The sequence below is a fragment of the Zingiber officinale genome, chromosome 4B (assembly GCF_018446385.1).
Source record: "Zingiber officinale cultivar Zhangliang chromosome 4B, Zo_v1.1, whole genome shotgun sequence".
In the NCBI taxonomy this organism is placed as follows: Eukaryota; Viridiplantae; Streptophyta; class Magnoliopsida; order Zingiberales; family Zingiberaceae; genus Zingiber; species Zingiber officinale.
This window is the reverse complement of record NC_055993.1, coordinates 119,537,330-119,563,604: the sequence shown is the minus strand read 5'-3', so window position 1 is coordinate 119,563,604 and position 26,275 is coordinate 119,537,330. Positions and strand designations below refer to the sequence as shown.

The 26,275-nt window shown below is 34.6% G+C and overlaps 3 protein-coding genes and 1 pseudogene across 3 annotated transcripts; 3 read left to right on the top strand and 1 right to left on the bottom strand.

Annotated features, from left to right (window-relative positions):
- The first annotated feature begins 10,790 nt into the window (after positions 1 to 10,790).
- On the top strand, positions 10,791 to 18,281 carry LOC121976254 (zinc finger CCCH domain-containing protein ZFN-like). The gene is made up of 7 exons (XM_042528344.1): positions 10,791 to 11,160; positions 11,727 to 11,884; positions 12,794 to 12,856; positions 13,871 to 13,990; positions 14,097 to 14,390; positions 17,019 to 17,345; positions 17,678 to 18,281. Exons 1-7 carry the CDS (start codon positions 11,025 to 11,027, stop codon positions 17,921 to 17,923), a joined length of 1,344 nt encoding a protein of 447 aa, XP_042384278.1. The 5' UTR covers positions 10,791 to 11,024; the 3' UTR covers positions 17,924 to 18,281.
- An 873-nt stretch (positions 18,282 to 19,154) lies between these two features.
- On the bottom strand, positions 19,155 to 21,595 carry LOC121976253 (transmembrane protein 230-like). Its single transcript, XM_042528343.1, has 3 exons — positions 21,322 to 21,595; positions 19,661 to 19,962; positions 19,155 to 19,458 (listed from the first exon to the last, which is right to left on the bottom strand). The coding sequence occupies exons 2-3, from the start codon at positions 19,920 to 19,922 to the stop codon at positions 19,382 to 19,384; spliced, it is 339 nt and encodes a 112-aa protein (XP_042384277.1). The 5' UTR covers positions 19,923 to 19,962; positions 21,322 to 21,595; the 3' UTR covers positions 19,155 to 19,381.
- Positions 21,596 to 22,349: 754 nt separating this feature from the next.
- LOC121978602 (rho GDP-dissociation inhibitor 1-like) lies at positions 22,350 to 23,353 on the top strand. Its single transcript, XM_042530926.1, has 5 exons — positions 22,350 to 22,535; positions 22,613 to 22,679; positions 22,774 to 22,992; positions 23,084 to 23,208; positions 23,279 to 23,353. Exons 1-5 carry the CDS (start codon positions 22,350 to 22,352, stop codon positions 23,351 to 23,353), a joined length of 672 nt encoding a protein of 223 aa, XP_042386860.1.
- A 767-nt stretch (positions 23,354 to 24,120) lies between these two features.
- LOC121978601 lies at positions 24,121 to 26,188 on the top strand (annotated as a pseudogene).
- Positions 26,189 to 26,275: the final 87 nt, after the last annotated feature.

The following is a 26,275-nucleotide window of genomic DNA, read 5'->3' as shown; positions in this document are numbered from 1 at the left end:
TACACTAGTACACTTAGAGTGTATTGAGTAGGACCATTAGAGGTCGTTTCTTTTATACTGACTTTATAAAGGAACAAAGACCTCAGTTATTATGAAAGTGTGTGCTCTTAATCCTAATATAATAACAAGCACATATATTTGATATTTATTTCTTTAATTTATCAATGGGTGAGATTTAGTTTGATAAATCAATAAGTCCGATAAGTTGGGAAATGATATCACTTATAGTGTGTGTTGTTGATTATAGAAGTAAACTGTGTCCTAGTGATCTAGGTTGATAATGTTCCCAAGAGGAGCTCATAAGGATTGTCATGTTAAACCCTGCAGGTGGATTTAGTCCGATATGACGATAAGGTTGAGTGGTACTACTCTTGGACTAAGATATTAATTAAATGAGTTGTCAGTAACTCACTTAATTAGTGGGCATTCGACATCTTAAACACAGGGAGACTAACACACTCATAATAAGAAAGAGCCTAAAAATGTAATTTGGGATTGGTGCGGTAGTTCAATAATAGTTCTATAGTGGAATGAATTATTATTGATAAAATTAAGTTGTGTGTTCGGGGCGAACACGGGATGCTTAATTTTATCGGGAGACCAAAACTAATTCATCCTCTCGATCCCTATCATAGCCTCTTAGTTATAGAGTACTATACCCACCTATACCCACCTTCATACCCATGTTGTAGGGGCCGGCCAAGCTAGCTTGAGAACCAAGCTAGGGTCGGCCAAGCCTTGGTCCATGGGTGGCTGGCCCTAGCTTGAATCCAAGCTTAGGTGGCCGACCCTATTAAATTAGAAAAGAATTTTAATTTTAAAATTTTCTTATGTGGAAGATATAATTTAAAAGAGAGATTAAAAATTAAAATATCTCTTTTATAATTCTCTACAAAAGATTAAGAAAAGATATTAAATCTCTTTCCTTATTTGTAGATTGAAAGAATATTTTATTTTTCTTCTTTGTAAATTATTCACATGTTGAAAAATTAAAATTATAGAAATTTCTTTTTATCAACTATGAAGGGATTTTAAAGGGAAATTTTATTTTTTTTAATTTCCGGAGACAAATAAGGAATTTTAATTGGTTGATTGAAAATTACCTTGTTTGCTCTTCCATGAGGTGGCCGGCCATGACATGAGTTATTAAGAAGTTTTATTTATTTTTTCTTAATTAATTCATGTCAAGGAAAGTTAAGGAAATTTTATTGTAATTAAATTTCTTTATTTGCCAAAGCTAAGGATTATAAAAGAGGGGGTTTTGGGTGCCTTCAAGGTGAACAACCTCTATTATTTTTCTCCCTCTTTTCTTCCTTGGTGTGGCCGGTTCTTCCCTTTCTCTTCTCTCCATCCTTGTGGCCGAAACTCTCTTCTATCTTGGAGATCAAGTGGTGGCCGGATCCTAGCTTGGAGAAGAAGGAGAGAAAGCTTGCATCCCTTGTAGCTTGGTTGGTGGAAAAAGATCTTCATCCTTTGGAAGTCTTGCTTGGCCGAAACTTGAAGGAAGAAGAAGAAGGTGCTAGGTGGTCCTCGTCTCGGAAGATTGTTGTCCACACAACGTCCTAGATTAGAAGAGGAATACGGTAGAAGATCTAGAGGTCATTATCTACTAAGAAAGGTATAACTAATATTGTTTTCCGCATCATGTTAGTTTAATATTCATGTAAAAATATCAAATACAAGAGGCATACGATTCTAGTATTTCGAATTATTTTTCGATGTTGTGTTCTTTATTTTTCTTTTCTTTGTGAATCGATTGTTCTTTTTGGTTAACCTAGAGTTATTTAAGGAGATTAAATATTAGCTTTCCTTAAAGACTTTGTCTAGGCGGTGGTGGTTGCTCCCAAATCCAAGAAGGTCATGTGTCTTGCCATGCAGTCCTGGAAGCCAATTTTGGAAATTAATATTTAATGGAATTAATAACATAGGTGGATTTGGATCAAACGTGTTAAGTTCCGCAGGAGATCCAAGTCTAAACCTAAAAGAACAAGTAAGTTAAACTTAGGATCAAACGTGTTAAGTTCCGCAGGTGATCCTAGTTTAATTTAAAAGAACACATGGTAGCTAGGAAAAGGTTCAGACCTTTGTACAAAAATTTTGTACAGTGGAACCGTTAGGCTTTCCCAGTAGCAACCAACATTCTTGTGCGGAAGAAAACATACTAGAAACTGAAATCTACAACAATAAAAAGATTAAATTTTTGCAATATAGAAGTTGGGCCTGATATGGAATCATATCAGGCCCAACGTGGACCTGATATGATTCCATATCAGGCCCAACGTGTAGTTTTTTGCCAATTCTTTGATTTTGCATGTTAACAGTTATGAAAATCCGAAATAAATAATGAACATCATATTTGAACTCCTTGAGACATCAGAAATCCATAGGAATTGAAATGAGTTCAATTGGAGCTCTCTAGGTCTATTAGTGGGTTTTGATCAAAACTCACTGATGGACCTATAGAGCTCTGATTGAACCCATTTCAGTTCCTATGGATTTCTGATGTCTCAAGGAGTTCAAATATGGTGTCCATTATTTATTTCGGATTTTCATAGCTGTTAACATGCAAAATCAAAGAATCGGCGAAAAAAATCTCATGTTGGGCCTGATATGGAATGATATCAGGCCCACGTTGGGCCTGATATGATTCCATATCAGGCCCAACATGAGTGTTTTTATCGATTCTTTGATTTTGTATGTTAACATCTATAAAAAGCCGAAATAAATAATGGACATCATATTTGAACTCCTTGCAATTTTAGAAATCCATAGAAATTGAAATGGGTGCAATCGGAGCTCTCTAGGTCCATCAATAGGTTTTAACCGAAATCCACCGATCGACTTAGAGAGCTCTGATTGCACTCATTTTAGTTCCAGTGGATTTCTGAAATTACAAGGAGTTCAAATATGTTATTCGTTGTTTATTTTTTATTCTTAAAATGTATTAAAATATTATGAAAAAATTGACTAATGTTATCCATATGTTCTTGATAAAAAAAATAGAAGAGAGAGAAATATAGTGAAGAAAAGAAAATGGTAGAAAAAGTAAAATTATCATGAGGACAAAATAGGAAATGTACTTAAAAAAATATATTCTTTGATAAATATCAAAATAGAGTATGTCTTTTAATAAATTTAAATATTTTACCTGTGCTTTTTGATAAATTGTCCTATTTTTTAATCCAAAAATGATCTTCATTTGAGTACGTTTCCTAGATAAGATCCTCCGTCCAAGAGAATCCTTCTCGTCCATTCAGTTTTTCAAAAAAAAAAAATAATTTTTAATTATGACAATTAAATTTTATCTTTAAAATTTAGAAATTAATTATAATATTAACTACATAAAAAATTTTAAATCAAATTTTTTTTAATGCGTATGGACTGTCCTTAAATATCATTTTTCATATATTTTTTTCAATTTAAAATTTTTTTTATTTAATATTATAATCTAATTCCTAAATAATATAAGTAAAATCTGATGAGCACAATTAGATATTTAAAAATAAATAAATAGGACATGGAAACAGTAGATTTTTGACAGAGGATTTCATCTTGTGTGTACCGCCGTAACTACTTTAATATATCAAAATAATTTTTATCAATTTATCAAAAATACTTTAAAATGATTTAATTCATTCCGGCTTTTAATGTTGCTGTGGCGGCTATTGTAGTATTGTAGCTTCTGTAACATGTTAAATTGATTGTGAGCAAATTAAAATAATTTTGATCTCAATAATTTTATCGAAGAATATTTTGATATAATAATTTTTCATCCGTTGTGATTTCAATCAAGTTGGAACAAATTTATTAGGAGCATAATTGATATACATGTTTCACAATGTATCAATTGGCAATTGTCTATGAAAATATATAGATCATCCTCTGTTTAAGATTCTCGTGTCTCAATATTTTCTTATCGTCGAATAAGTTGGATCACATCTCAAGGATGTAATGTACATCATGAAAATATCATGATCATCCGATTGGTGAGGGAACACGGAGACACGAGAATCTTGGGACAAAGGATCATGATTTCAAAAAATATGAAAGTGCTATATTAACAATTCTTCTGTTCGCTATTATTAAAAGGGAGGTAAATAGAAAAAGCCAAATAGCAAATGCATGAAACTATAAAGATGATGAAATCTTCTATTGAGTTTTAACCTCCTAATTACTAGGGTCTTATCTTAATATTTATTATTGAATCATACTCCTAGAGTTCAGTCGAAATCTTCTGATCCATAATTTATAGACCAGGAGATGATCTATTTTCTTTGATTTTGATCGATCCTAAATAGATAGGATCTATTAAAATCAAACAATACATAGATCATTTTCTAATCCACAACCCAGAAGATCTATCCTCCCCAAATCTATAGTTAGTGCAAGTTATAATATGTATGATCTCAAATTTAAAGAAATTTTGATTGAGTTTAAAATATTTTAAATAAATTGATAAAATAGTCTTTATATATAGTAATTTTGTTAAATCGGTTTATTTATCCTGTACTGTAGAATAAGAATCTTTTTGGGTAGAAAATATGATAAGATGTTGTTTTGATTTTTTTTTTTTTAAAAAAAAGGAATGCCCTTTTAATTTTTTTTTGGCCCAAAAAATAATTATTTCTTTATTTTGTTTAGCAAACTTGAAGAATTGAATGTTTCACAAAAATTTTAAATTCAGCCCTATAAATTTTAAACTCTTAACAATATACTCCCACTAATTAGTTTCCCTTAACTAGATGATGGTGCAATAAACAAGTAGTATCAAAGCTACAAGATCATTTTGGGAAAAAAAAAACAGAAAGAAATATATAGGCCCATTTGAAAGATAATTTTCTATGGTTGAAAATTTAAAATAAATGTATTCAAAACAATAAAAATACTCATTTTACTTCTATATGTGTAACATTGTCATATAACAAATATCTACTCATATGGTAATCATCAAATTTAGTACAATTGGTCATAAAATTTATACTCTACATATTGACTCGTAAATCTTTGTCCCATGGTAGGATATATTTGGTATTTACACGTAGTATTATTGTAATAGATCATGAAATTGATTTTTAATATGTGTGAAATGCATCGGGATTATATTGGGCACATGAGAGCTATCACTTTTTATTTGTTTGTCATTGAAGATTTATAATATTTTCGTATAATAATTGTTGAGCAAATAAACTCTAAAAAAAAATGAACGAGGTAATAATAAATATGAGGTAATTGATATAATTCTATAAAAGTTTTTTACCGGTCCTGAGTAATCTAGAAGTCCAACATCTTATGATTATGTACCTCATTTAGAGATTTTTTTTTTTTATAAATACCCTATAATTGGATCAAACTATGGATAGAAAATTTAGTACTTACACTGTAGTGTAGCACAAATATAGAGAACTCCATAGATTTTATTTGAATGTCTCGGTACAAGTAAAATTCATTATAATCTATTGGAATTTAAATATTGATAAATTGATTAATCAACTTTTCACTGGAACTCCCCCAGACGCATATATATATATATATATATATATATATATATATATATATATATATATATATATATATATATATATATATATATATATATATATTTTTTGATAAATTTTAATCATCTTTTGGTAGATGCAGAAATATATATATATATATATATATATATATATATATTCTTCCGCTCTGATTTCTCAACCTTTGGAATCATCGTACGCTTTCTTCTTATCCGTCGGTGCACTCTTCCGCAGCACCTCGTCGCTCGGACGCATCGCGTGTCGTCCTTCTCGCTAGTTGTGTTTTCCGTTCGACTACTTGTGCTCCTAAGTTCCTACACACTTAGACACAAGGTTAAAAATATACAGGACCTAACTTAATTTGTTGATCACACCAAAATAACCTTGGGATTCCAACAATCTCTCCTTTTTTGATGTGAGCAACCCAAGTTAAGATAGGGTAAAATAGACATGAAAATAAACTAACTAAATTTGTAATTAAATGCAAAAAGATAGAAAATTGTCTACCTCTCCCTAGACTTATACTTTTCCTTCTCCCCCTTTGATCACAAAAAAATGGGGTTCCAAAAAAAATCTAAGGGTTAAAAAAAATTCTAACTTTCTTAAAAAATTCTAAGTGAAAAAAAAACTCTAAGTTAGAGATTTTTTTTTAAAAAAAAAATTACGAAACAATTTATAACTTTCAGACGAATTTTGTAACTTAAGCAAAAAAAATGTTCTAAGTTTAAAAAAAAAACTTTTAAGTAAAAATAATCTTGACTTAAAAATTTATTATTATTATTTTTTAAAATTTTTCTAAGTAAAGATTTTAAGCAGAAATTTTAGAAAAAACTTTTAACTTTTATATAAAAGTTTTATGCAAAAAAAAATTTCTAAGCATAAATTTCTAATTCCAGAGGACCTTTTAACTTAGGCAATTTTAGTTTAAAAAAAAAAATCTAAGTAAAAAAATTGTTTAAAAGACTTTTTAAAGCATTATTAAATTTCCACCTTAATACTTTTATTAGAAAGTTAATTAAACATTTTATTTCAATATTTTGACTTCCAGGTCATGACGAGACACTAGACCTTCTTGGTTATTGGAACAACAACTACTTCCTTAGACAAAGCCTCATAAAGAAATTTTAATGTCTAATTTTCTCGCTGAAAGCTCTAAATCTGATTAAAAACTCAAGTCAAATAAGACTTAGGAACCCAATATATGTTCCAGTCTACTGGATTAACTAAAAATTTCTTGGGACATATTTCTTTGAAATATTTTTAATCTGTCCCTTATAATATCGAAAATACCAATTTAAATTATTAAATCTTCTAAAATTTGTATTAGATGAACATACACGATTTTTCAAGTTATCTACTGAATTTTCAAAATTTTCATTTTATGATTTCAATCTTCATTTTCTAATTTAACTTTATCTAATTCTTCTAAAGGGCAAGATTTAGCTAATATTATTTTTAAATTCTTAATTTATTTTTTTAATTTGCAGCAGTCTTTAGTTAGAAACTTAACAAACTTAAAAAGTTTATCGAGAGGAAGAGATCGTACCTCACTTATCTTGTCGATCTCATTGTCCATGTCTCCCCCTGAACTGTTGCTTTCTTCCGACGTAACTCCCCCTTCATCGATGCTCTCGATGCTCATCTCGGAAGAGGTTAAATCGCAGTCGTCGTCTTGATGACTCGCCATTAATGCGAGTCCGGAGAATACCTCGACTTCCGATTCGGACGACGTATCGTCCCACATCGCCTTTAGAACCTTGCGCTTTTGGACAGGGTTTCTTACCTTTATCCTTGTCCTTGTTTCTCAGCTTGGGGCAGTTGTCCTTGACGTGCCCTTCTTCGTCGCAGTGGTAGCAGCGGATGATCCTTTTCTTTCTGCCCTGCGAATGGTTAGTAGTTCTAGATTTACAAAGTTTTTTAAACTGTCTTACCATCATTACCATTTCCTCGTCGTCAAGAGAAGATTCCGACTCAGGTTCGTCTCTCGATGCTTTGAGGGCGACGTTGTTTTTAGGCTCCTTTGTACCTGCACATTCTGATTCGTGCACTTCAAATGTCGAGAAAAATTCTTCTAGTGTAATTTTTTCTAAATCTTTCGAAATGTAAAAGGCATCTACTAGTGATACCCATTTTGAATTTCTCGGAAAAGAATTTAAAGTGTACCTTAGCGAATCTCAGTTACTTACCTTTTCTTCGAGATTCGACAGTCCGGTGATGATCTCTTTGATTCTCGAGTGCAGATGCACAACTGTCTCGTCTTCCCCAAGTCGCAGGCTGGTGAACTGATTACGAAGTAGATCTCGTCTAGCGAGCTTGGCTTCGGACGTTCCTTCGTGCAGCTCAAGGAACTTCTCCCAAAGTTCCTTTGCCGAGTCGTAGTTCCGATCCGGTTGACTTCTTGTGGCGGAAGAACGCTTAGCAGATGGTATTCTGCTTTGTCGTTCGCCACGTAGTCAGCATGTTCCTTTTTTCGTTCATTGATATTTTTCTTTGCCCTCTGGAGCTACAAAGCCAAATTCCATTATTAAAATTAATTCAAAATCAGTTGTAAAGAATACCTGCATTCACTTTTTCCAAGTAGCGAAATCCCCTTCGAATTTCGACGGGTAGATGCTTGGTCCGACCATCTTTGCTTCGATTGTCGATTAGTCCTCCTGAAGCGTCTTGGCTCTGATACTATTTGTTGGATCATGGCGACCGGCTAGAAGGGGATTGAATAGCCTGAAAATAAAACACAAACCCTTCTCGAGCTCTTAAACTAACACTTGCATAAAATCGAAAAGTAATAACTTAAAATAGAAACTATTAATCAATCCGAGAGCATGAATGTAAACAAGAGCTAAAATGATTGAGCTATTAAACTATTATTTTCAGTATATTGAGCTAAAATGATATTTGAGAGCATGAATATAATCAAGAGGAGACGAACATATAGGAGTTATTTTATATCAATCTGAGATCATTTGATCTATCAATAGGATTTGGACAAAACTAGCTAATGGACCAAACATCTTCGGATTGACATGAAATTAATTCTTATGTATACGGCTAGTTCTCCTAATTATATGCATGCTCTCAAACATTAATTCAACCCAATATATTGAAAATAATAATTTTTTTAATACAAATATATTTAAAAAATTAAATTTATGTTCAAAAAATTGTTGTTCTCAATTTATTAAGTCAAATTGATATTTGAGTGTATAAATATAACCAGGAGAAGTAGACGAATACATAGAAGATAATTTCATATCAATCTGAGATCATTTGGTCTATCAGTCGATTTTGGATAAAATCGGTTGATGAACTAAATGTCCTCGGATTGACATGAAATTAATTTTTATATGTTCGACTAGTTCTACTGATTATATTTATGCCCCTAAATATTAATTTGACTTAACATATTGAGAGCAGTGATCTTTTAAATATATGTTTGAAAAATTTAATTCGTATTAAAAAATTTACCACTTTGAATTTATTGAGTCAAAATGATATTTGATGTCATGGGTATAATCAGGAGAAGTAGACAAACACATTAAGAGCTAGTTTCATGTAAATCCGAGGTCATTTGATCCATTAGCCGATTGATGTGAAACTAGTTCATATGTTAGCTTATTCTCTTAATTATATTCATGTCCTTGAACATTAATTTGACTCAATATATCAAGAGCAATGATTTTTTTAACACGAATTAATTTTTTTTTAATACATTCATGTTAAAAAAAAATATTTTTAATATATTGAGTCAAATTGATATTTAAGAGCATGGATATAATTAAGAGAACTAGCTAAACATATAGAAACTAGTTTCATTTCTATCCGAGGACGTGTGGTCCATCAATCAATTTTGCCATTAATCGGTCGATGGACCATAAATTAATTTTTTTTTTGAAGGTATTCATATTCAAAAAATTATTACTTTTATTATATCTAGTTAAATTGATGTTTGAGAGCATGGATATAATTAGGAGTAATAGCTAAACATATAGGAATTAGTTTCATGTCAATTCAAGATCGTTTGATCCATTAATCGATTTATGCAAAATTGACTTGGATATAAAGGCAAATCGATTCGATTCATTATCAGTCGACTGATTTACTCGAAACTTTGATACAGAGAAAAATTGATTTGACTAATGCTAAAAATCAATTGACTGATTTTCAAATCGGAATTGATTAATTTTTTTATCAGTCAATTGATTAGAGATAAAATGAAAAATGAATATATAATTTGATAATTTTAAAATTAATCTATGCTTTGATAATTTCATAAATTAAACTACATCATTCTATGAAAATTGTATGTTAATCAACCGACGGAGTCTACTGTTATTGGTGAGCAAAATCCAATAACTTGTAGGAGTCTATCGTTGCATCTCTATAAGGAAGCAAATCCTTTTAGACTAAAGGGGTAGTCTTTCGGTGGTCTGTTGAACATTCGATCAAGAGGGAGGGGCAAAGAGACTCCTAAAGCTTACGTAGGGAATTCTCCACACATATTACTAGATTCATAGGATGATAAATAAATTGAACAATTCATTAAATTAAATAAATAAATTTAAATGTTTAATTCATTAATAATCATGAACAATATTTATAAGTTATTTTCATTAATAAAATTCTTATCAAGAAATTAAATAAAAAAATATTTAAAATGAACAAATAAATTTATATTATCATACTAATAATTAACTAAATAAATTTAAAATATACAAAATTTAAACAATCAAATAAATTTAAATTGAGAGCTCACATAGCATATAAACAAATCAAAGTTCAAGCTAAGAGTTCATAAAAAAAAATCGAATTAAGTTTTAATAATTATTTCAATGAATTTATTTATGTTAGATTTTACTCGATTTGTCTCGATTATTTTATCAAATAAATTTGAATACTACTAAATTTAGTTAGACTTGACTCGTTTACAATCCTACCAATCCACTAACAGAATGATTAGGTGACTCAAAGTTGGTCCATTCGACTCAAATGACACATAGAAAGAGCCCATCATCAAATCCAATAACTTACAGAAGGAGCCTATCGTTGCATCTTCGAAGGAAGCAAATCCTTCGAGACTCAAGGAGTTAGCCTTCCGTTGGATCCCTTGAACATCCCATCGAAAGAGAGGCCATGCCCTTTTAATATATATATTTTTTAAAATAGAAAAATTATATATATATATATATATATATAAATTAGATTTTAGTTTAATTTTTAAAATTTTTATTTTTTATAAATCGATAAATGAAAGAGAGGACGCAGGTCTACAAACGAAGGCCTATGGAGCGAATGGCTGTGGTTTTTATTCTCCCTTCTCTCTCTCTCTCTACTACCTCACGCTTTGCAGCATCGAGGAGCAGACGGGAGGCGCTGCAGTCTCTCCTCTTCCGGGCTTTTCGCCGCTCCGTTCCTCCATTTCTTCTCCCCCTCTACTCGCCAATGGGAGCTTCTCCCATTCGCCCCTGCCGCTCCCTCCTCCTTCCCATGATCCTTTGAGGGCCGCCGCCGCCCATGGACTACGACGCCGCCGCCGCTGCCGCCGCCGCTGCAGCCGGGGTCCACAAGCGCGGCGTCCGGCCGCCGTCCGTCTCCGTGACGGAGGTCTCTGCCTCCTCCTCGACATCGCGCCGCCCCTCTATGGATGAAGGTTAGCTGCCTACCCTACCCCGCTCCAGATGCTCACTAGGGTTTCATCCTCCATCCTCCCCCCGATCGCGTGCCTTCTTATCGCGCTTTCTTCCGATTCTGCGGAAAGGTCTCATTTTGGGGGAATTACGGAGTTAAAATTGGCGTCTTGGGGCCTCGGTGAATGGGGCGATCTGGGTCTGACGAATCGGATTCGGAAATTGTCGGCTTTTCTACGTGAGAAGCAACAATGCGCTGGAAAGGATTAATTTTTATTTTTGCTTTTTAGCAGCTTTCCGTAATTTTCCTTCGTTAATTTCGATGCATTTCCCCCAATTTGATTCGCTTCCGAATTTGTGTCAGAAAGCTGTTGTTCCCCGTCTGATCGCGTTTCTAAATTTTTCTGGTTAAGTAAAGGAAGTAGTTGCGCTTCCGATTACGATTACATTTGAACAATTGATCTTAATTGTGCATGAATTTCTATTTTTTGACACAGTTGTTCACTCTTCAAATTCTTGTCTTCATCTTAAGCTGATACCTTATTCATTTTTGGTATAATCTAAGCCCATGCATATGCTACAAGTGCAGAAGCAATGTGGCAAATGAGTATCAGAGAGACTGAATCCATGGAATCGGGATCCTACCCTGAGCGTCCAGGGGAGCCTGACTGTACCTATTATCTTAGGACTGGCCTTTGCAGATACGGGATGACTTGCAGATACAATCATCCTCATAACAGACAGATGGTAAAATTGTTTATTTCTTGTCCCTCTTAGTAGTTATCTTTGTTCTGGAGAATGAATGATATTTCAGTGACCATTTTACACCTTTTTCCTTTTCCAAGTCTTGTATGTTTCTATTGTCTTGCACATTTATGACATGGTGAATAGTTGGCGTGATTCAGTTATTAGTTTTTAACTACATAAACTTATAATTAAGGGGTTGCTCTATTTTTATTTACACATCGGTTATGCACTTGATATGTGTAATGGCTAATCTATCAATGCACTGATGTTGTAATCATTATGCACTTTATTAAGGAGTCCACCTTGCAACTGTAAAAAGATAATCTAAGCTTTTTTAAGACCACATTTCTTCTTAAATGTGTTAGGAGACATAGTGCATCGGACATCACTTCAACATCAAGTGCATCGAACATCGAACACTTGGACTTTTTTTTCCATTTCTTTTAATTATGTTACTGCATGAATACCTTCACTGATAAAACGATCACAATGTTACTGATCATGACTATGAAATATGCATTACTTTCTGAGAGTTATTTCCATTAATCCTTTGTTTTGATGCCACTATTTCTGTTGATGCCTATAAGGTGGGAGCTTCCAAGTACCAACATCTAGTTGATCAAAAGGTTATTATCTACCATATGATCATTGTGCGATAAAATGTTCTTTTTAAATTTCTTAGACATGTAGTAAGTATCCAGATACTTTCATTGAAGACTTTGGTGCTGACAGTGGTTTAACCTTTTTGGTTTGGTGCTCAGTTGCTTGCTGTTGCCATTTTTGCTCACTCACTCTGTTAAGTTGGATTTTTTGTTACTTTTGGTAATATAACTTAGCTTTGCATAGTATTTGGTCTACATGCAAGTTCATTAGTATCATGGTCTTTGACTAGATCCTATCAACCTTCAGGCTATTGCTACAGCAAGTATTAAAGGGGGATTTCCTGAAAGGGTTGGACATCCAGAATGTCAGGTAACAGTCTTCGAATAATTTACTCAATCTATTTTGTGCATAAACTATTTGCCCTGCATTATTTCCTATTATTATCTGGAACTTAAAATAATTAGGACGCCCAACACAATTGTATTCTTCTGAATAACACAAGAAAAAGGAATGGAATAAAGATGTTAAATTGTCAATTTTCTTATGTCACTTCAGTATGCTGTCTACTCATACATGTATGATTTCCATTTTTTTTGGGGGGCGTTCTCAATTGCCTTTGTAGTTGTAGAAATATAGGATTTTTTATAATTGTATTAAGCATCAATGAAATTATTATCTCATTTATATATAACCCGTGCCTAAACCTTAACATCAAATAACAATGTTGGACTAACTAAACCTATAATCTTTGACACTCTCCATAAGGTTGTGTTTCCTAGAGTGAAAGAAAGTGTGAAAGAAAAGATTCCTAGGGAAATAAGGTTGGTAGAAGAAAATTGATAATAGAGTGATTCTTAATAAGGTTGGTAGGGTAATAAGGTTGTGTTTCTTCATTGAGAAAGAAAGAGGCATACAAGCTATTTTAGTAATATATTTTTTTAAAAATGAATAAAATAAAATGAATATTTAATAATTTCTTGTTTTATAAAATGATTAACCATAATCATTTGCAGTAGCTTTGTTCCCAATTTGATTGTTTCTTGCTTGTAGAATGATAGATTGTGTAAACCAGTTTCAGTTTGACACACTTCTTGTCCTCAAACATTGACAGTGTGGATGATTAGGTATCATGCCCCTTTATATGTTGTTCTATAAAAAAGACAGTCCTGTCTGCTTGTGGCCATCTATGTGCATTTTTCTCTCAAAAATAAAGATGCATCAAAGTATCCTTTGCTGAGCTTATGTATGATTTACAACTGAAAGATTTTGCACAACTGAAAGATTTTGAATCTATGATACATGCTTAGTGAGATTCACTTTATCAGTATTGGAGTTTCAATTCTTGGTTTAAGATCTTGCTTCGCCTTCTGTTGCATTTGCTAGTTCTATCTTAGGACGGGTACATGCAAATTTGGAGCTACATGCAAATTTCATCATCCTAGAGACAAGGCTGGAATTGCTAGTAGAGTCCAACTAAATATGTTAGGCTACCCAATTCGTCCGGTTTGTAATTGCCACTTGCTAATCTCTAAGTTCATTTTTTTGAAGTTTTTGCCAAGTGTATACCTATGCTGTTTGTTAAATAACATAGAATTTACATATTATGTAGAATGAGATAGAATGTGCATATTATATGAGAACTGGAGTATGCAAATTTGGGGGCACTTGCAAATTTCACCATCCACAGCCTTCTAATACAATGGTTTCAGTGCGTGGCTCTACTGTTTATCCTGGTGTACATTCTCCTACTTCTCCTCAGCAATCTTATCCTGGGGGTTTGACAAACTGGCCCATGTCCAGAGCTTCTTTCATTGCTAGTCCACGATGGCAAGGTCTTTCTAGCTATGCTCAAGTGATTGTTCCTCAAGGTTTAGTTCAAGTCCCTAGCTGGAACACATTTCCGGTAAGCCAAACTTTGTTTCAAACTCCTTTGCCTTCCAGAATATTCATAAATAAGAGCATTTTATATATTGCTGTCACTCAGAACAATTCTGTTATTTTTCTGATTAAGAAACACGATAGTTCAATCTGCGGAATTATATGGATATCAAATGCAGAGTTAGTTTTGCTCGTTTTTCTTCAGATTTGCTTGTGAACTTCTGTATAGATGGAAATGAATCAATCTTGGACGATACATTCATGGCTATGAATTTATGTACACTGAGCGAAGTGGACTTAGAACCAATTTATGACCACAACATATTCAAGAATGCAAAACTGTACAAGTAACTGAAAGTAATGTTATATTTAAAGACCCTTCATGGATATATATTTGGTTAACCTAAGTTCGTTTGAAATTAGCCAAGATGGAGGGGCATTAGGATCCATCAGGTGCATAACATTATCAGCAGTTAGGTGTCTGATTGGATCTTTAATTATAGAGTTGGTAATTTGTTTTATCAGTCTCGTTCATTTATTTCATCCTAGCTTGAGAAAGAAAGTTTTGTGTGCTGACAATTAATGTGTATATAAAAATTTAATATATGAGTTCCTGTTTGATCAGGATTTTTTCTTACTGACACTGTGACACAGATTCATACCAAATTTGGAAAGAGTCGTGTATTCCTCTCACTCTTATGAAGACTACATCAATCCTTCTCTTCTGTTCTTATTTTATTATCTTAATAGTTGATGATCAGCCACTCTGATCCACAGAACAAACTCATTTAGTGTCATCTAAAAATAAAAAAAAACACACATACAAAAACATAAGGCTGCTGCTCTTCCAGTCAGTTATTTCTCTTCTTTAACCTGATGATATTTCTTCCTCTTTATTTTTAATAGAGCATTCTTGTTTCCTCTCCTTTCCTTACTATTGTACATCAAAGTTTGTGTTGATGCTCATCAAAATAAACCCATTCAGTTTCTTATCATTCTAGGAAATTGGATCAACACTACTCTGAAATCACTCATGTAGATGAATATACTTTCACTATGTCTAGCATAACCTATGGCGTAGAAGGATCCATATAGCCGACCTCACATAGTGAGATAAATCTTGGTTGTTGTTTTTGTAGTCTTAGGTTAACTGTGAATTTCTTTAGAAGCTAAAATTTAGTACTTGCCATTTCTTTAGAAGGATTTGGGATCACATCCTCCTTTTTTCTTTTCTAAAATTGAAAAGGGGCTAAGTTGTACATGTCCAACATTATTTATATTATGTAGTTATTATTCAGCTAATGGTTTTTCAGACGAAGTCCAGTCCCATTCATAGCCTGTGTTTTTATCCTATGCAAAGCAAGCGAGCTACATCCTTGGTTCTCTATGATGGGCATCTTGAATACTCCTTTGCGCAATAAAGACCAAAGTGTGGATCATTCCAGAAGGCTGTTTATCTGGCTGTTTATTCAAATTGACAAACAATTCTTGTGTAGTTAGTATATTAACGGCTATACGTGGTTCATTTCTACATTGTTCTCATTCATAATTGACCCTTCTGACAAAGACAACGAAGGAAGCCACTTTACAACACAAGCAGAAGAATCAGAGAAATAAATGAAAGGCCAGTGGATATGAGCAAGTAGAAGATAGTTGCTGGTAAAAAGCAGTGGAATCTCAAAAGAGTTTCCTCTTCTCGCCTTTGAGAAGTCACGTCCTTGGAATTGATAGCGTTAGTAGGATTCAAAAGGGATAACTCTGCATAAGAATGAGTGTTTGAAAATGTTAGATCATCTTATAGATTAGGACTAATAGATTCCACTTTCCAATTTGAAGAATGTATGCTTTGATGGTTAAACACCAATTCGGACTTTTATAAGTGCCTATAGAGGTCACTGAAACATATTCAACCTTTTTTGTCTTTCATTTTTTAGTGGTTGCACTTCAATATTTAACACCCAAGTATAGAAACAAAATGCAAGAAAGAACTTTGGCACATGGTATGATTTTGGTGGTCTTCTTTATGATTTGTCTTCTTTTTCTTTTAATTCATCTCCTAGATGCAACCGTGTTGCTTCACAAATGTACCTCTGATAGTAAACAATGTATAAGCTGGATCGGAAACATATACTAGATTTGGATGGAAACCATATATATACATTGTCAAAAGACCTTTTATCTCGGCATACACTTCATTGATCTCAGTTGAATAAGTTTTTGAATATGCTGCCAGTTTAACTGTGTATCGCAATGCGAATGCCATTATGATCCTATTACAGTTGTTGGAAAGATAAATTATGTAGGAAACACTGAATATTTGGTAAATTTCATTCTCTACCTATGATAATCATTTTATGTTAATAGGATTTTTTTATCATGTTCCTTGCAGCTTTCATTGTTCTAACAGTAATGTATAATGAACTAGGTTTGTGTTGAATGTCTTTCTTCTCTAACATTGCTCCTTGAACTTTTGGGAAAATTTGTTTTATATCGATAATCAGACATCTATGCGCTTGATTTCTTGCTTATAAATTATAGCTAGACCTCAATAACTAGATCGCTTCTTTGATATACGGTTTTATTTATGTGATTCCTCTTTCACAACTCTTCTTATGTTGGATTATGCTATGACGAGCAATTTCTGTCTCTTTAGGGACAATTAGGAGCTGTTTCATCATCAGAGACTCCATTGCTTTTGCCACGAACAACACCATTCTATGGGGCATCTCAGCAGAGTGAAACAATGGCAGGGGTTCAAGGGACAGTCCCATCCTACCGATCAAATGCTCTTCCCATGGGTCAGTATGTAATGGCAAGGGACAATGTCTTTCCTGAAAGAACCGATCAACCCGAATGCCAATTTTATATGAAGACCGGAGATTGTAAATTTGGCGCCGCCTGCAAGTTCCATCATCCTAGAGAGAGAATCGTTCCTCCCCCTAATTGCATGCTGAGTCCGTTAGGTCTTCCTTTACGCCCTGTAAGTTTCTCCTGAACTCATATGTTTCTTTTTTTATGTTCAAGGCATTCGTTATCCAAGAAAACAAATTGACACGACAATTTTAACATGATAATTTTCATTTTTCTCATGCCATATTGTTCTCACATGGTCTACAAACCTAATGCCTTGTATGTTTGACGACTATTTATCTCTATATTTGGAATTTGTTATGCATTTCATGATTTGATCTAGGAACTTAGAGTTGTCTTCCACACACGATTCTTTTTGTGGTAGCTTTGTTGCGAAGTAGATGTTTGCATTTTCAACAAGAAGGATCTGCTAACTATAGGATGGTGTTTTCGATATGGCAGGGGGAACCCTTGTGCATTTTTTATTCTAGATATGGCATCTGCAAGTTTGGAGCCCATTGCAAATTCAACCATCCTATGGCAACAACACCCATGGAGTTATACGCCTACAGTCTGTCTCCGACCTCTCTGGTCGACATTCCAATGGCGAGAAATTTCCTTGACTCCACGTCAAGCCCTACAACCCTAGAAGTTCCTCACGAGGCTGCCACTGGGAAGTCGAGGCGTCTTTCGCTCTCAGAGTCCTGACAAATTGCTTCAGGCGACGAAAGCGTTCAATCGGAGGGATTACGCACCACCTCAAGCATTGTTGGGAAAGTTTCTTCTTTTTCCTAACCATTCAAGAGGTGTTCCTTTCCTTGTAGATGACGACTCCATCCATTATGTCGATGAGTTGGTGCCTATGCCGATAATGTACAGTTTTTTTTCCCACAAGGACCGCGACTTGTTGCTCTGAAGGCTGACAAAGTCTCCATTCTTGTTGTATTATATATCTTGATGTAAAAAAAACTAAGGCGAAAATGATGCTCTGTATATTTGAGAAACTTACTTTGTTTATGTATGTAATTCGGCGGAAAGTAGTTCTTGTCCTTGTTCATTGCCTTTAGGTGTTTCGCTTCTCATTTTTTTGCTGTTCTTTATTTAGGGTCCTACTTTGGCGCAAATATGTACAGATGGTAGAGCTGGTGAATCAAGTTTTGAAATTTTATTCGGTGTAGAAGTATCATTGTCTAGTCAGAACTAAACGATGGCAAAGGACTAGGCGAGGCAAGTGGACTCCAGGAACAGAAGTTGAAGAGGACAAAGAAAAGTAGGAGGAATCTTATGGTTTACCTAGTTGCCCTAGTTCATAGTTGTGGCTAGCTGAAGATCCAACTGATGGCTCTTATTGAGAATCAATAGCCACCCTTTGCTTGCAGTTAGAACTACTGAAGAAGCAGACACGCGCGATTGTAGAAGACACTCGCTTAAAATTGTAAATGTCACTTGAGAATCAACCAGCCCGCCTTCACTTAGTTGGAATTGCAAGAGTCGCTTGAAACAAGGACACTCAAAACTGTGAAAGAAGATTGCAGTTTGTGGAACTAAAGACACTCCCATACCCATCGCAATGTTTAACATACTGGGCGGTTGACAGAACGATCAATTAAGCCCTTGCTAGCTAGCACTGAAATTTAAAATCTTGGATTGAACTAAATCTTTCCATCTTTCTACTGTTTATTTGGTGCATGGATGTCAAGGAGATTAAAATGACACCCTCCTTTCTTGACCCATTCAAATCGAATAGATCAAGGAAGGAACTGACATAGTTAATTATGTTCATTTAATCTCCTGGTTATTATTTTATTTCATTTTCCATAACAAACAGGATTTAACACAAACAAAACAGTGAGACACAATACAAATCATAATTATTTATATGAGCACATGAACAAATATCATAACAAAACATGGATCTACTAGGTGATTAACAAACCAATAGACGAATTCTTCACTACAAGATCACAATGTCATAACATGCATTTATCGACATTGAAAATTTTATGCAATATGATGTATAACAAATATAGAGAAAATTCTTTTCACTATAAGATCACAACGGCAACTAGAAATTGCATAGCAAGCTACAATGTCAACAGAGATCAAGATCAAAATGTCGTTTGTATGAAGCATCGTGTTACCAAACTTTATGATGTCACATTATGACTAGCTGGGAATGGCAGAGAACCGATACCCTGGTGCACCCCTCCAAGAGTAATATGCAATCCGAGTCTCATAGAAACCTGCAATAAACATAAGTGATGATTCAATGATTCATCAACTTCACCTATGGACGTGTCTACTAGAGGGGGATAGAGCCAGAGAGATGTAAGGAGAGAGCAGCAAGATTTCCTTGCCTATTTGATGGAAAAAGAAAAGGCGAGGGGAGATGAGACAAATTTATAGAAATTCCAGAAATGGATATCGGGGATATTAGATGCGTACCCGGAAGAAATGCAAGGACACCGAGAGTCAAGAGGCCATATGCTTGGGATTGATCACCCTCCATATGGCCTGTAAAGATGAAGACTGAAAGAATAAGGAGCAGCATCCCGAGAGCCAGGAGAAAAAGTGCAAGGAACACTGATTTCCATGGAACTCTATCAAGGGCCCTGGGGTTGTAGGCAAAACGAAGGTCTTCTGTCACGTGATCATCATCCTCGTCTGCAGCAAGAGGAGAGTACCTAACATGACGCCTTGATGCCATGACAATACACCTACTTAGATAATTCCCTTGATAGCAATGACTGCAAAATGAAATTCCAACAGTGATCATATTAGCTGGATAATGCAAGATATAAACTGAAAGGGAGAAACTATAAACAAAAGATATGTAAAGATCATCACAATATCAAATTTTAAAAAAGAATTGTTAGTTTCTTTGTGAATGTTTCTATAACCAAAAAAGGTAAACTTTTTCTGTGACAACACCATTAACAAAAAAAAAAAATGGAAATAGTAACCACATTATTGGGCAAAACTTGGCTCATGGGGCAAATAGGAGCTTCTTCACAACAAAAACTAGAAGAGAAGATACAGTATATTTGCCAACTAGGAACTTTCTTATTGAATAGTTGACACCACACCAAGCAAGGAGGCAGCAAAGCTAGCAGATACCACGCTGAGCAAGGAGGCAGCAAAGGTAATAGCATCTTGGAAATAAAAGGAGTTTTTTTTATTAGACTCTTCATTGAGATTGAGAAGGAAGCGAGAGTTGTGAATGGCCCTCGAAGAATTCAAGGTATGGATCTGGATGAGGTTGAGCCAGCTTGGTCCAGGCAAATTCCTCAATAGGCTGCACCCATCACAGCATTATCTTGAACTATATTATATATTCAAACATTTAAAATTTGGACATCTTATTCTCATACGCCAACTGCAAAACATCCTACAAAAACTAGTATTCAAAAGAATTGAAAAAATATCACAGAATTTTCTTGTGTAGTTTTAACTTTTCTTTTCATTTTACATCATATCAGGTGCCAAACATAATACAAGGAACTAGAGCTTACATCGGTAGACTTGAAACATAAAATATGAAGATTTACCTTATTGTCACCACTGTTACCTAAAAGTATTTAGACAAAGCATGTCCTAGTATCACTTCTAAATCTTAAGCACAATGGTCTTATACTAAGTAAATTCACAGTTCATAGACATTATATTTATCACATAGTAACCAATACTACTTCGAGAGAATCAATTACACTCGATGACACAAACGATGCACCACAACCAACAAAAACTCTACTTAATATAATACCAATTGATTATTTGATTAATAAAACTGATGCCGCCAAGTGCAACGTTGGGACTTTCAAGGATTCTTCATTAGGGGCATAAACTTCCTTTTTCTCTACTTTTGCCCATTTTGGCCAAAATAATACCAATGGAAAAATGGATCGAATCAAATTCCTACGTTCTCTCTATTTCCTTCCAAATAATCAAATAAAAATGAAATTTTCGATCTTCCTTTATGTCCTTCTCTTACTTCCGTCCAAGTAAAACACAACATCACAGAACCAAGCAACCTCGACGCATAAACATCAACAGCAGAAGAAATAGTAAAACGCGAGATAGATATCGAGGAACAGAGAGGGGAAAACCTTAGCCCACTGGATCAACACAAGGTCCAGCCTTGATCAACAGAAGCTATGTCGTTTCACCGGCACGGCACGGCCGCCTGCCCACCTCCGCTTATCCCTTAGGAAAGAACGCAATCCTCCAAACAACCAGCCCTCACCAGATCTGGCCACAGAGAAGATCAATCTGAGAGGCTGGATGAAGAACGCGGATCGGAAAGGAAGAAGGAGGAGGAGGAGAAATGCTCGCCTTTCACGGGAAGATAGCAATTTCGCAGCACCCTCGCGAACCCTTTCGATGCAGCTCACCCCAAACGAGAAAATATAGCAGAGAAATTCCTTTTTCTTGAAATGCCCTCCTAATTTACCTATTATCATTTTAACCCCTTCTCTTCATAACTATTTTCAAACCCATCCTATAGTTTTCCATTATTATCTTTACCCTAACATTTTCAAACTAGAAGTGGCAATTAGATCAGAATATATTAATATAGTTTTTAAAATATTTATATTTTTTATTTTATTAAAACTAGAAAACAGTAAGTATATATTATACATATAATTTAGTAAAATTTCCATATCACCCCTTGCATATCTAAACATATTCCAATTACATTAAATTAAGTCAACTTTGCAAATTGTATGAGAAGACAAATTAAGATTAAATAATTATAAATTTCAAAAATAAAATTCTTTGAAAAAAATAATAATTACTAGTATTATCGAATATAAGTTATTTATATGATAATCATTTTTAATTAGCGTTTGAATTCTTAATGACTTCGATATAGGAGTTGAATTTGCTACCCTCCCACCACTTGTCCCCTTATATTTAGCCATCTTTTACTCGCATTTCGCTAATCGCCTCATAATCCATGGTATTTCTCTCCCTCCAAAGACCTCTTCTTCATCCCTCCCTTGCCCTCCTCTCGACTTGTGTGTGTCGATCGCTTGTTAGGCACGAGAAGAGAAGTTTGAGAGCCAAGGTATTGGTATTGCCTTTGGAGCTCCCAATAGCTCAATAGGCCTCCTCCATTGCCATTTCGGTACCCATGGACAATGAGAAGGATCATAGTGCCCCGGGCGAGCATGGTGATGAGGACAAGATCTCTCGCAAGTTGAGCTCTACCTCAATTGTCACCGACGATGAATGTGGCGGCGACGATGACAATGATGAGAAGCGAGCTATTTTGCTCGGCCCACAAATTGGGCTCAAGGAACAACTCGAGATGGACAAGGTGCTTCCTTAGTTTTATGAATAATTTTCTTACATTGAGACTTCAATGATGAGATATTATCTTTGTGGAGTCCATAGGACGACGAAAGCTTGAGGAAGTGGAAAGAGCAACTCCTTGGAAGTGTCGATCTCAATGAAGTTGGGGGTAATTTATATAGTTTGTGTTCAACGTCTCACGATTATCTTTAGCTATGCTCTATTACTCCCCAATTGTGTTGTGCTTGTTCGTGTTCTTATAGAGACACTTGACCCGGATGTGAAGTTTCACGAGTTGATCATAGTGACTCCCGATCGTCCTGATTTAGTCTTGCCGATTCCTTTTGTTCCTGATTCAAAGGGTTTCGCGTTCGCGCTCAAGGATGGTTCTCACTACCGTCTCAAGTTCTCGTTCATCGTCTCTAACAACATTGTTTCGGGTCTCCGATACACTAACATTGTTTGGAAAACCGGAGTAAAAGGTGCCTCCTAACTCTTGTGCATATTCATAATTATATGTTTTCACTAATGATTATCGATCGAGATTTATGTGTGTACATTGCCATTGTTCAGTTGAGAATAACAAAGTGATGTTGGGGACATTTAGCCCGCAAAAGGAGCCTTACGTATACGAACTAGAAGAAGAGAATACTCCGGCCGGCTACTTTGCGAGGGGATCATACAGTGCAAAGACGAAGGTAATCATGTTTTTGTTCGAGCAATGACACGAGCTAGACAAATCTTTGATTTTCTTGTTTTGGATTTCAGTTCGTGGACGATGACGGAAAGTGCTACCTAGACATGAACTACTACTTTGAAATTCGAAAGGATTGGCCAAATTGATCGGTCATCGTCGTCATATTCATCGATCGCCACCATATCTATCGACTTTGGTCTATTCGGTTCAAGATCTAGAGTTAAGATCTAAACTCCTTTTCGAGGAGTTAGTGTGATTTTTCTTATTTTTTTGATTGCATATTTGCAATAATAGTTTTCCGTTGCGATATTGAATTAATCACAAACTTGTGGTCTTAGAATCTTCCTTTGAAAGAGACACAAAATATGTTATCTATTTTTGATGTTTCAGCTCTAATATATTATAAGATCAGTGCTATATTGTTCGATATTATGATGTGTTAGTGTTTGCTAAAGCATAATGGAGCTCTAAAACATTCAACTTACTAGTGTGGTTTTGGTTGTGAGCAGTGGGGGAAGACGGAAATGCTAGTTAGTGTGATTTTTCTTATTTTTTGATTGCATATTTGCAATAATAGTTTTCCGTTGCGATATTGAATTAATCACAAACTTGTGGTCTTAGAATCTTCCTTTGAAAGAGACACAAAATATGTCATCTCTTTTTGATGTTTCAGCTCTAATATCAATTGCAATTATATGATTTCTTGGTTGAGCCAAAATGATGGAGCTAAATCAACTAGATCTGAATCACACGTACGTGCGAATACTCGAAAATCAACTCGGTCGATGATTATAAGATCAGTGCTATATTGTTCGATATTATGATGTGTTAGTGTTTGCTAAAGCATAATGGAGCTCTAAAACATTCAACTTACTAGTGTGGTTTTGGTTGTGAGCAGTGGGGGAAGACGGAAATGCTCCAAATCAACAGCCCCCGCGCAATTCCATTTCCTTACCCCAAAGTGGAGAAATGGCCCCTAATGTCATCAATCCACTTCCCTTTCTCAGACAAAATCATTTATAATACAGATTGTAGTAGCTTGGATCCTGTCATCCATGGCTAAGATTAGTTTTGACTTTTGAGTACAAATTGAAAGCTCAAATCTTTATAATAACAAATTGATTTTTTACTGCCGCACCATGTTTCTTCCTTTGTTTTGTTTATTTGTTAGCTTTCCATGGCAGGAACTGTCTTTTCTTCCTGCCTTCCTTCTGTGATCCACTTTCTTTCATTGCACTGAAGTTTTTTTTTTTATATATATTTTCCCGTTTTCTATTTAATCAAACCACAAGGCAACTGACATCAACCATGCCAACACCTTCATATGTTCTCTTTTCCCAATTAGAAGGGGAGTCGCGGTCGGATAAGACTATGTATAATATATCCAATTTGAACCCGACCCTTCCCAGAATCCTGTTTCGTGCACCGTGCTATCCTCTTCTTTGCTCAATTAGTTTCAGTAGTCAAAGGTTGCTATCAGATATTTGCCTCTCCATTTGTGAATTCGAGTAGACTATTTTGGGATTGCAGGGCAAGTGCTGTTCAAAGGGCTTATTCTTGCCTTCAGATGAGGTTGTCTTGTAACCCCTTGGCAACCTTTTCCTTTTCCTTATTCAATGGTTGGATTGCACTTGTTATGCCCTAACTAGCCATTTAGGGCTTTTTCAAGTACTGGTCTACAAGGTGCTCTTCTCTTGTCGGAGGTTTTCTTTCAACATGAATTCTAATATCCAAATTGTAACAACTATATGAACTCAAAAAGAATCATGTATAAGATCTAGTTACATCAGATTTTACAATAGAAATTTAAATAAATGAAAATATGATTGATCAACGGATTTGTCATCGTCTCAATATCATTCTCTAAATCCTGTGATCCCGAGAAGAAACAATAGACATGATTCTTTCGTAAGAATTGGGATGACAATATCGTACTCTCTTCACTAATGGGAATTGGGAAGTGGAGAGATCTCAAATTACCCAATTCTAGAGATCATGTCCTATATATGGTAATAGATACAATTTTGTTATCGACCCATCAATAATAATAAAATACGATTTCTAAGGGCACCTACAATTGAATGTTAAATGAGTATTATAATATCCATTTTTTAAGAGGGATGAATGTCTTCCATTTTTATTTTTTAAATTTTTTTTTAATAAATATATTTTAAAATTTTAATATTATTTTTTAAAAAAGTAAGATTATTATTAAAATAACCATAATAATAATAATTAAAATATATTTATTTAATATAATGTAATTTTAAGATGATTGAGTGTCCTGTGAAATTTATAAATAATGAATGTTAATGTTAAAAAGAATGTAGATGAAAAAGATTCGTTGTTATAATGAATATGTGACAGTGAAACTATACTGGGATGATATATGTTATAATGATATAGATTGTGGATACTCCGACAAATTCTCATATTGTAAGTTTATGTAGATGGTGTAGCCACCATATCTACTTTTGAAAAAAGGGCAAGTATTTGAGAATTTTTAATCCGAACTCAAGTTCCTTTGTGTGTGTGTGTGTGTTAAAATTCTTGAATCGCCTAGCTTTATGTATATATATCCTTCCCTTCAACAACTCGAAGGTAACTTGAGAGAGAGAGAGAGAGAGAGAGAGATGTGCCTAAAGAGAAAGGCCGAGCGAAGGAGATAGTAGGCAAGAAAAGGGCAGAAGAGTGGAAGAAACTTTTCGATAAGTATTTGGATCGAGACGATGAATGTGGCATTTGTCAGGAGGTTTGCACCAAGAGGAATGTGAGGTCTCAGTCCTGCCCCTTTTGTAGAACAAGCATTAAGAGAGTGCATCGAGAGACCGCTGGGTGCTTACGAACAAGAGCAATGTGGTTGATACAATGACTTTGGAGATTGATATTTTGAAACGATACGATTCTACCACTATATAGATAACTTGCCACTGATCATTCCGGATTCCCTTTTCTTGGTTTACTACGATTATGTAGTATGACCAGGAGATTTGAGGAGAAAAGTGTACAATTGCTCGTCGCCAACCTTTCCTTGTGGATTGGATTCGGAACATACATCCTCTATGGTA

Bases quoted from the DNA above. Each gene is read 5' to 3' on its own strand.
- LOC121976254 (XM_042528344.1), top strand. From the start codon at position 11,025: ATGGACTACGACGCCGCCGCCGCTGCCGCCGCCGCTGCAGCCGGGGTC. The intron at 11,161-11,726 runs GTTAGCTGCCTA...CTACAAGTGCAG, and splicing joins CCGCCCCTCTATGGATGAAG to AAGCAATGTGGCAAATGAGT. The intron at 17,346-17,677 runs GTAAGTTTCTCC...TCGATATGGCAG, and splicing joins TAGGTCTTCCTTTACGCCCT to GGGGAACCCTTGTGCATTTT.
- LOC121976253 (XM_042528343.1), bottom strand. From the start codon at position 19,922: ATGGCATCAAGGCGTCATGTTAGGTACTCTCCTCTTGCTGCAGACGAG. The intron at 19,459-19,660 runs GTACGCATCTAA...TGTTTATTGCAG, and splicing joins TGTCCTTGCATTTCTTCCGG to GTTTCTATGAGACTCGGATT.
- LOC121978602 (XM_042530926.1), top strand. From the start codon at position 22,350: ATGGACAATGAGAAGGATCATAGTGCCCCGGGCGAGCATGGTGATGAG. The intron at 22,680-22,773 runs GTAATTTATATA...GTGTTCTTATAG, and splicing joins CGATCTCAATGAAGTTGGGG to AGACACTTGACCCGGATGTG. The intron at 23,209-23,278 runs GTAATCATGTTT...TTTGGATTTCAG, and splicing joins CATACAGTGCAAAGACGAAG to TTCGTGGACGATGACGGAAA.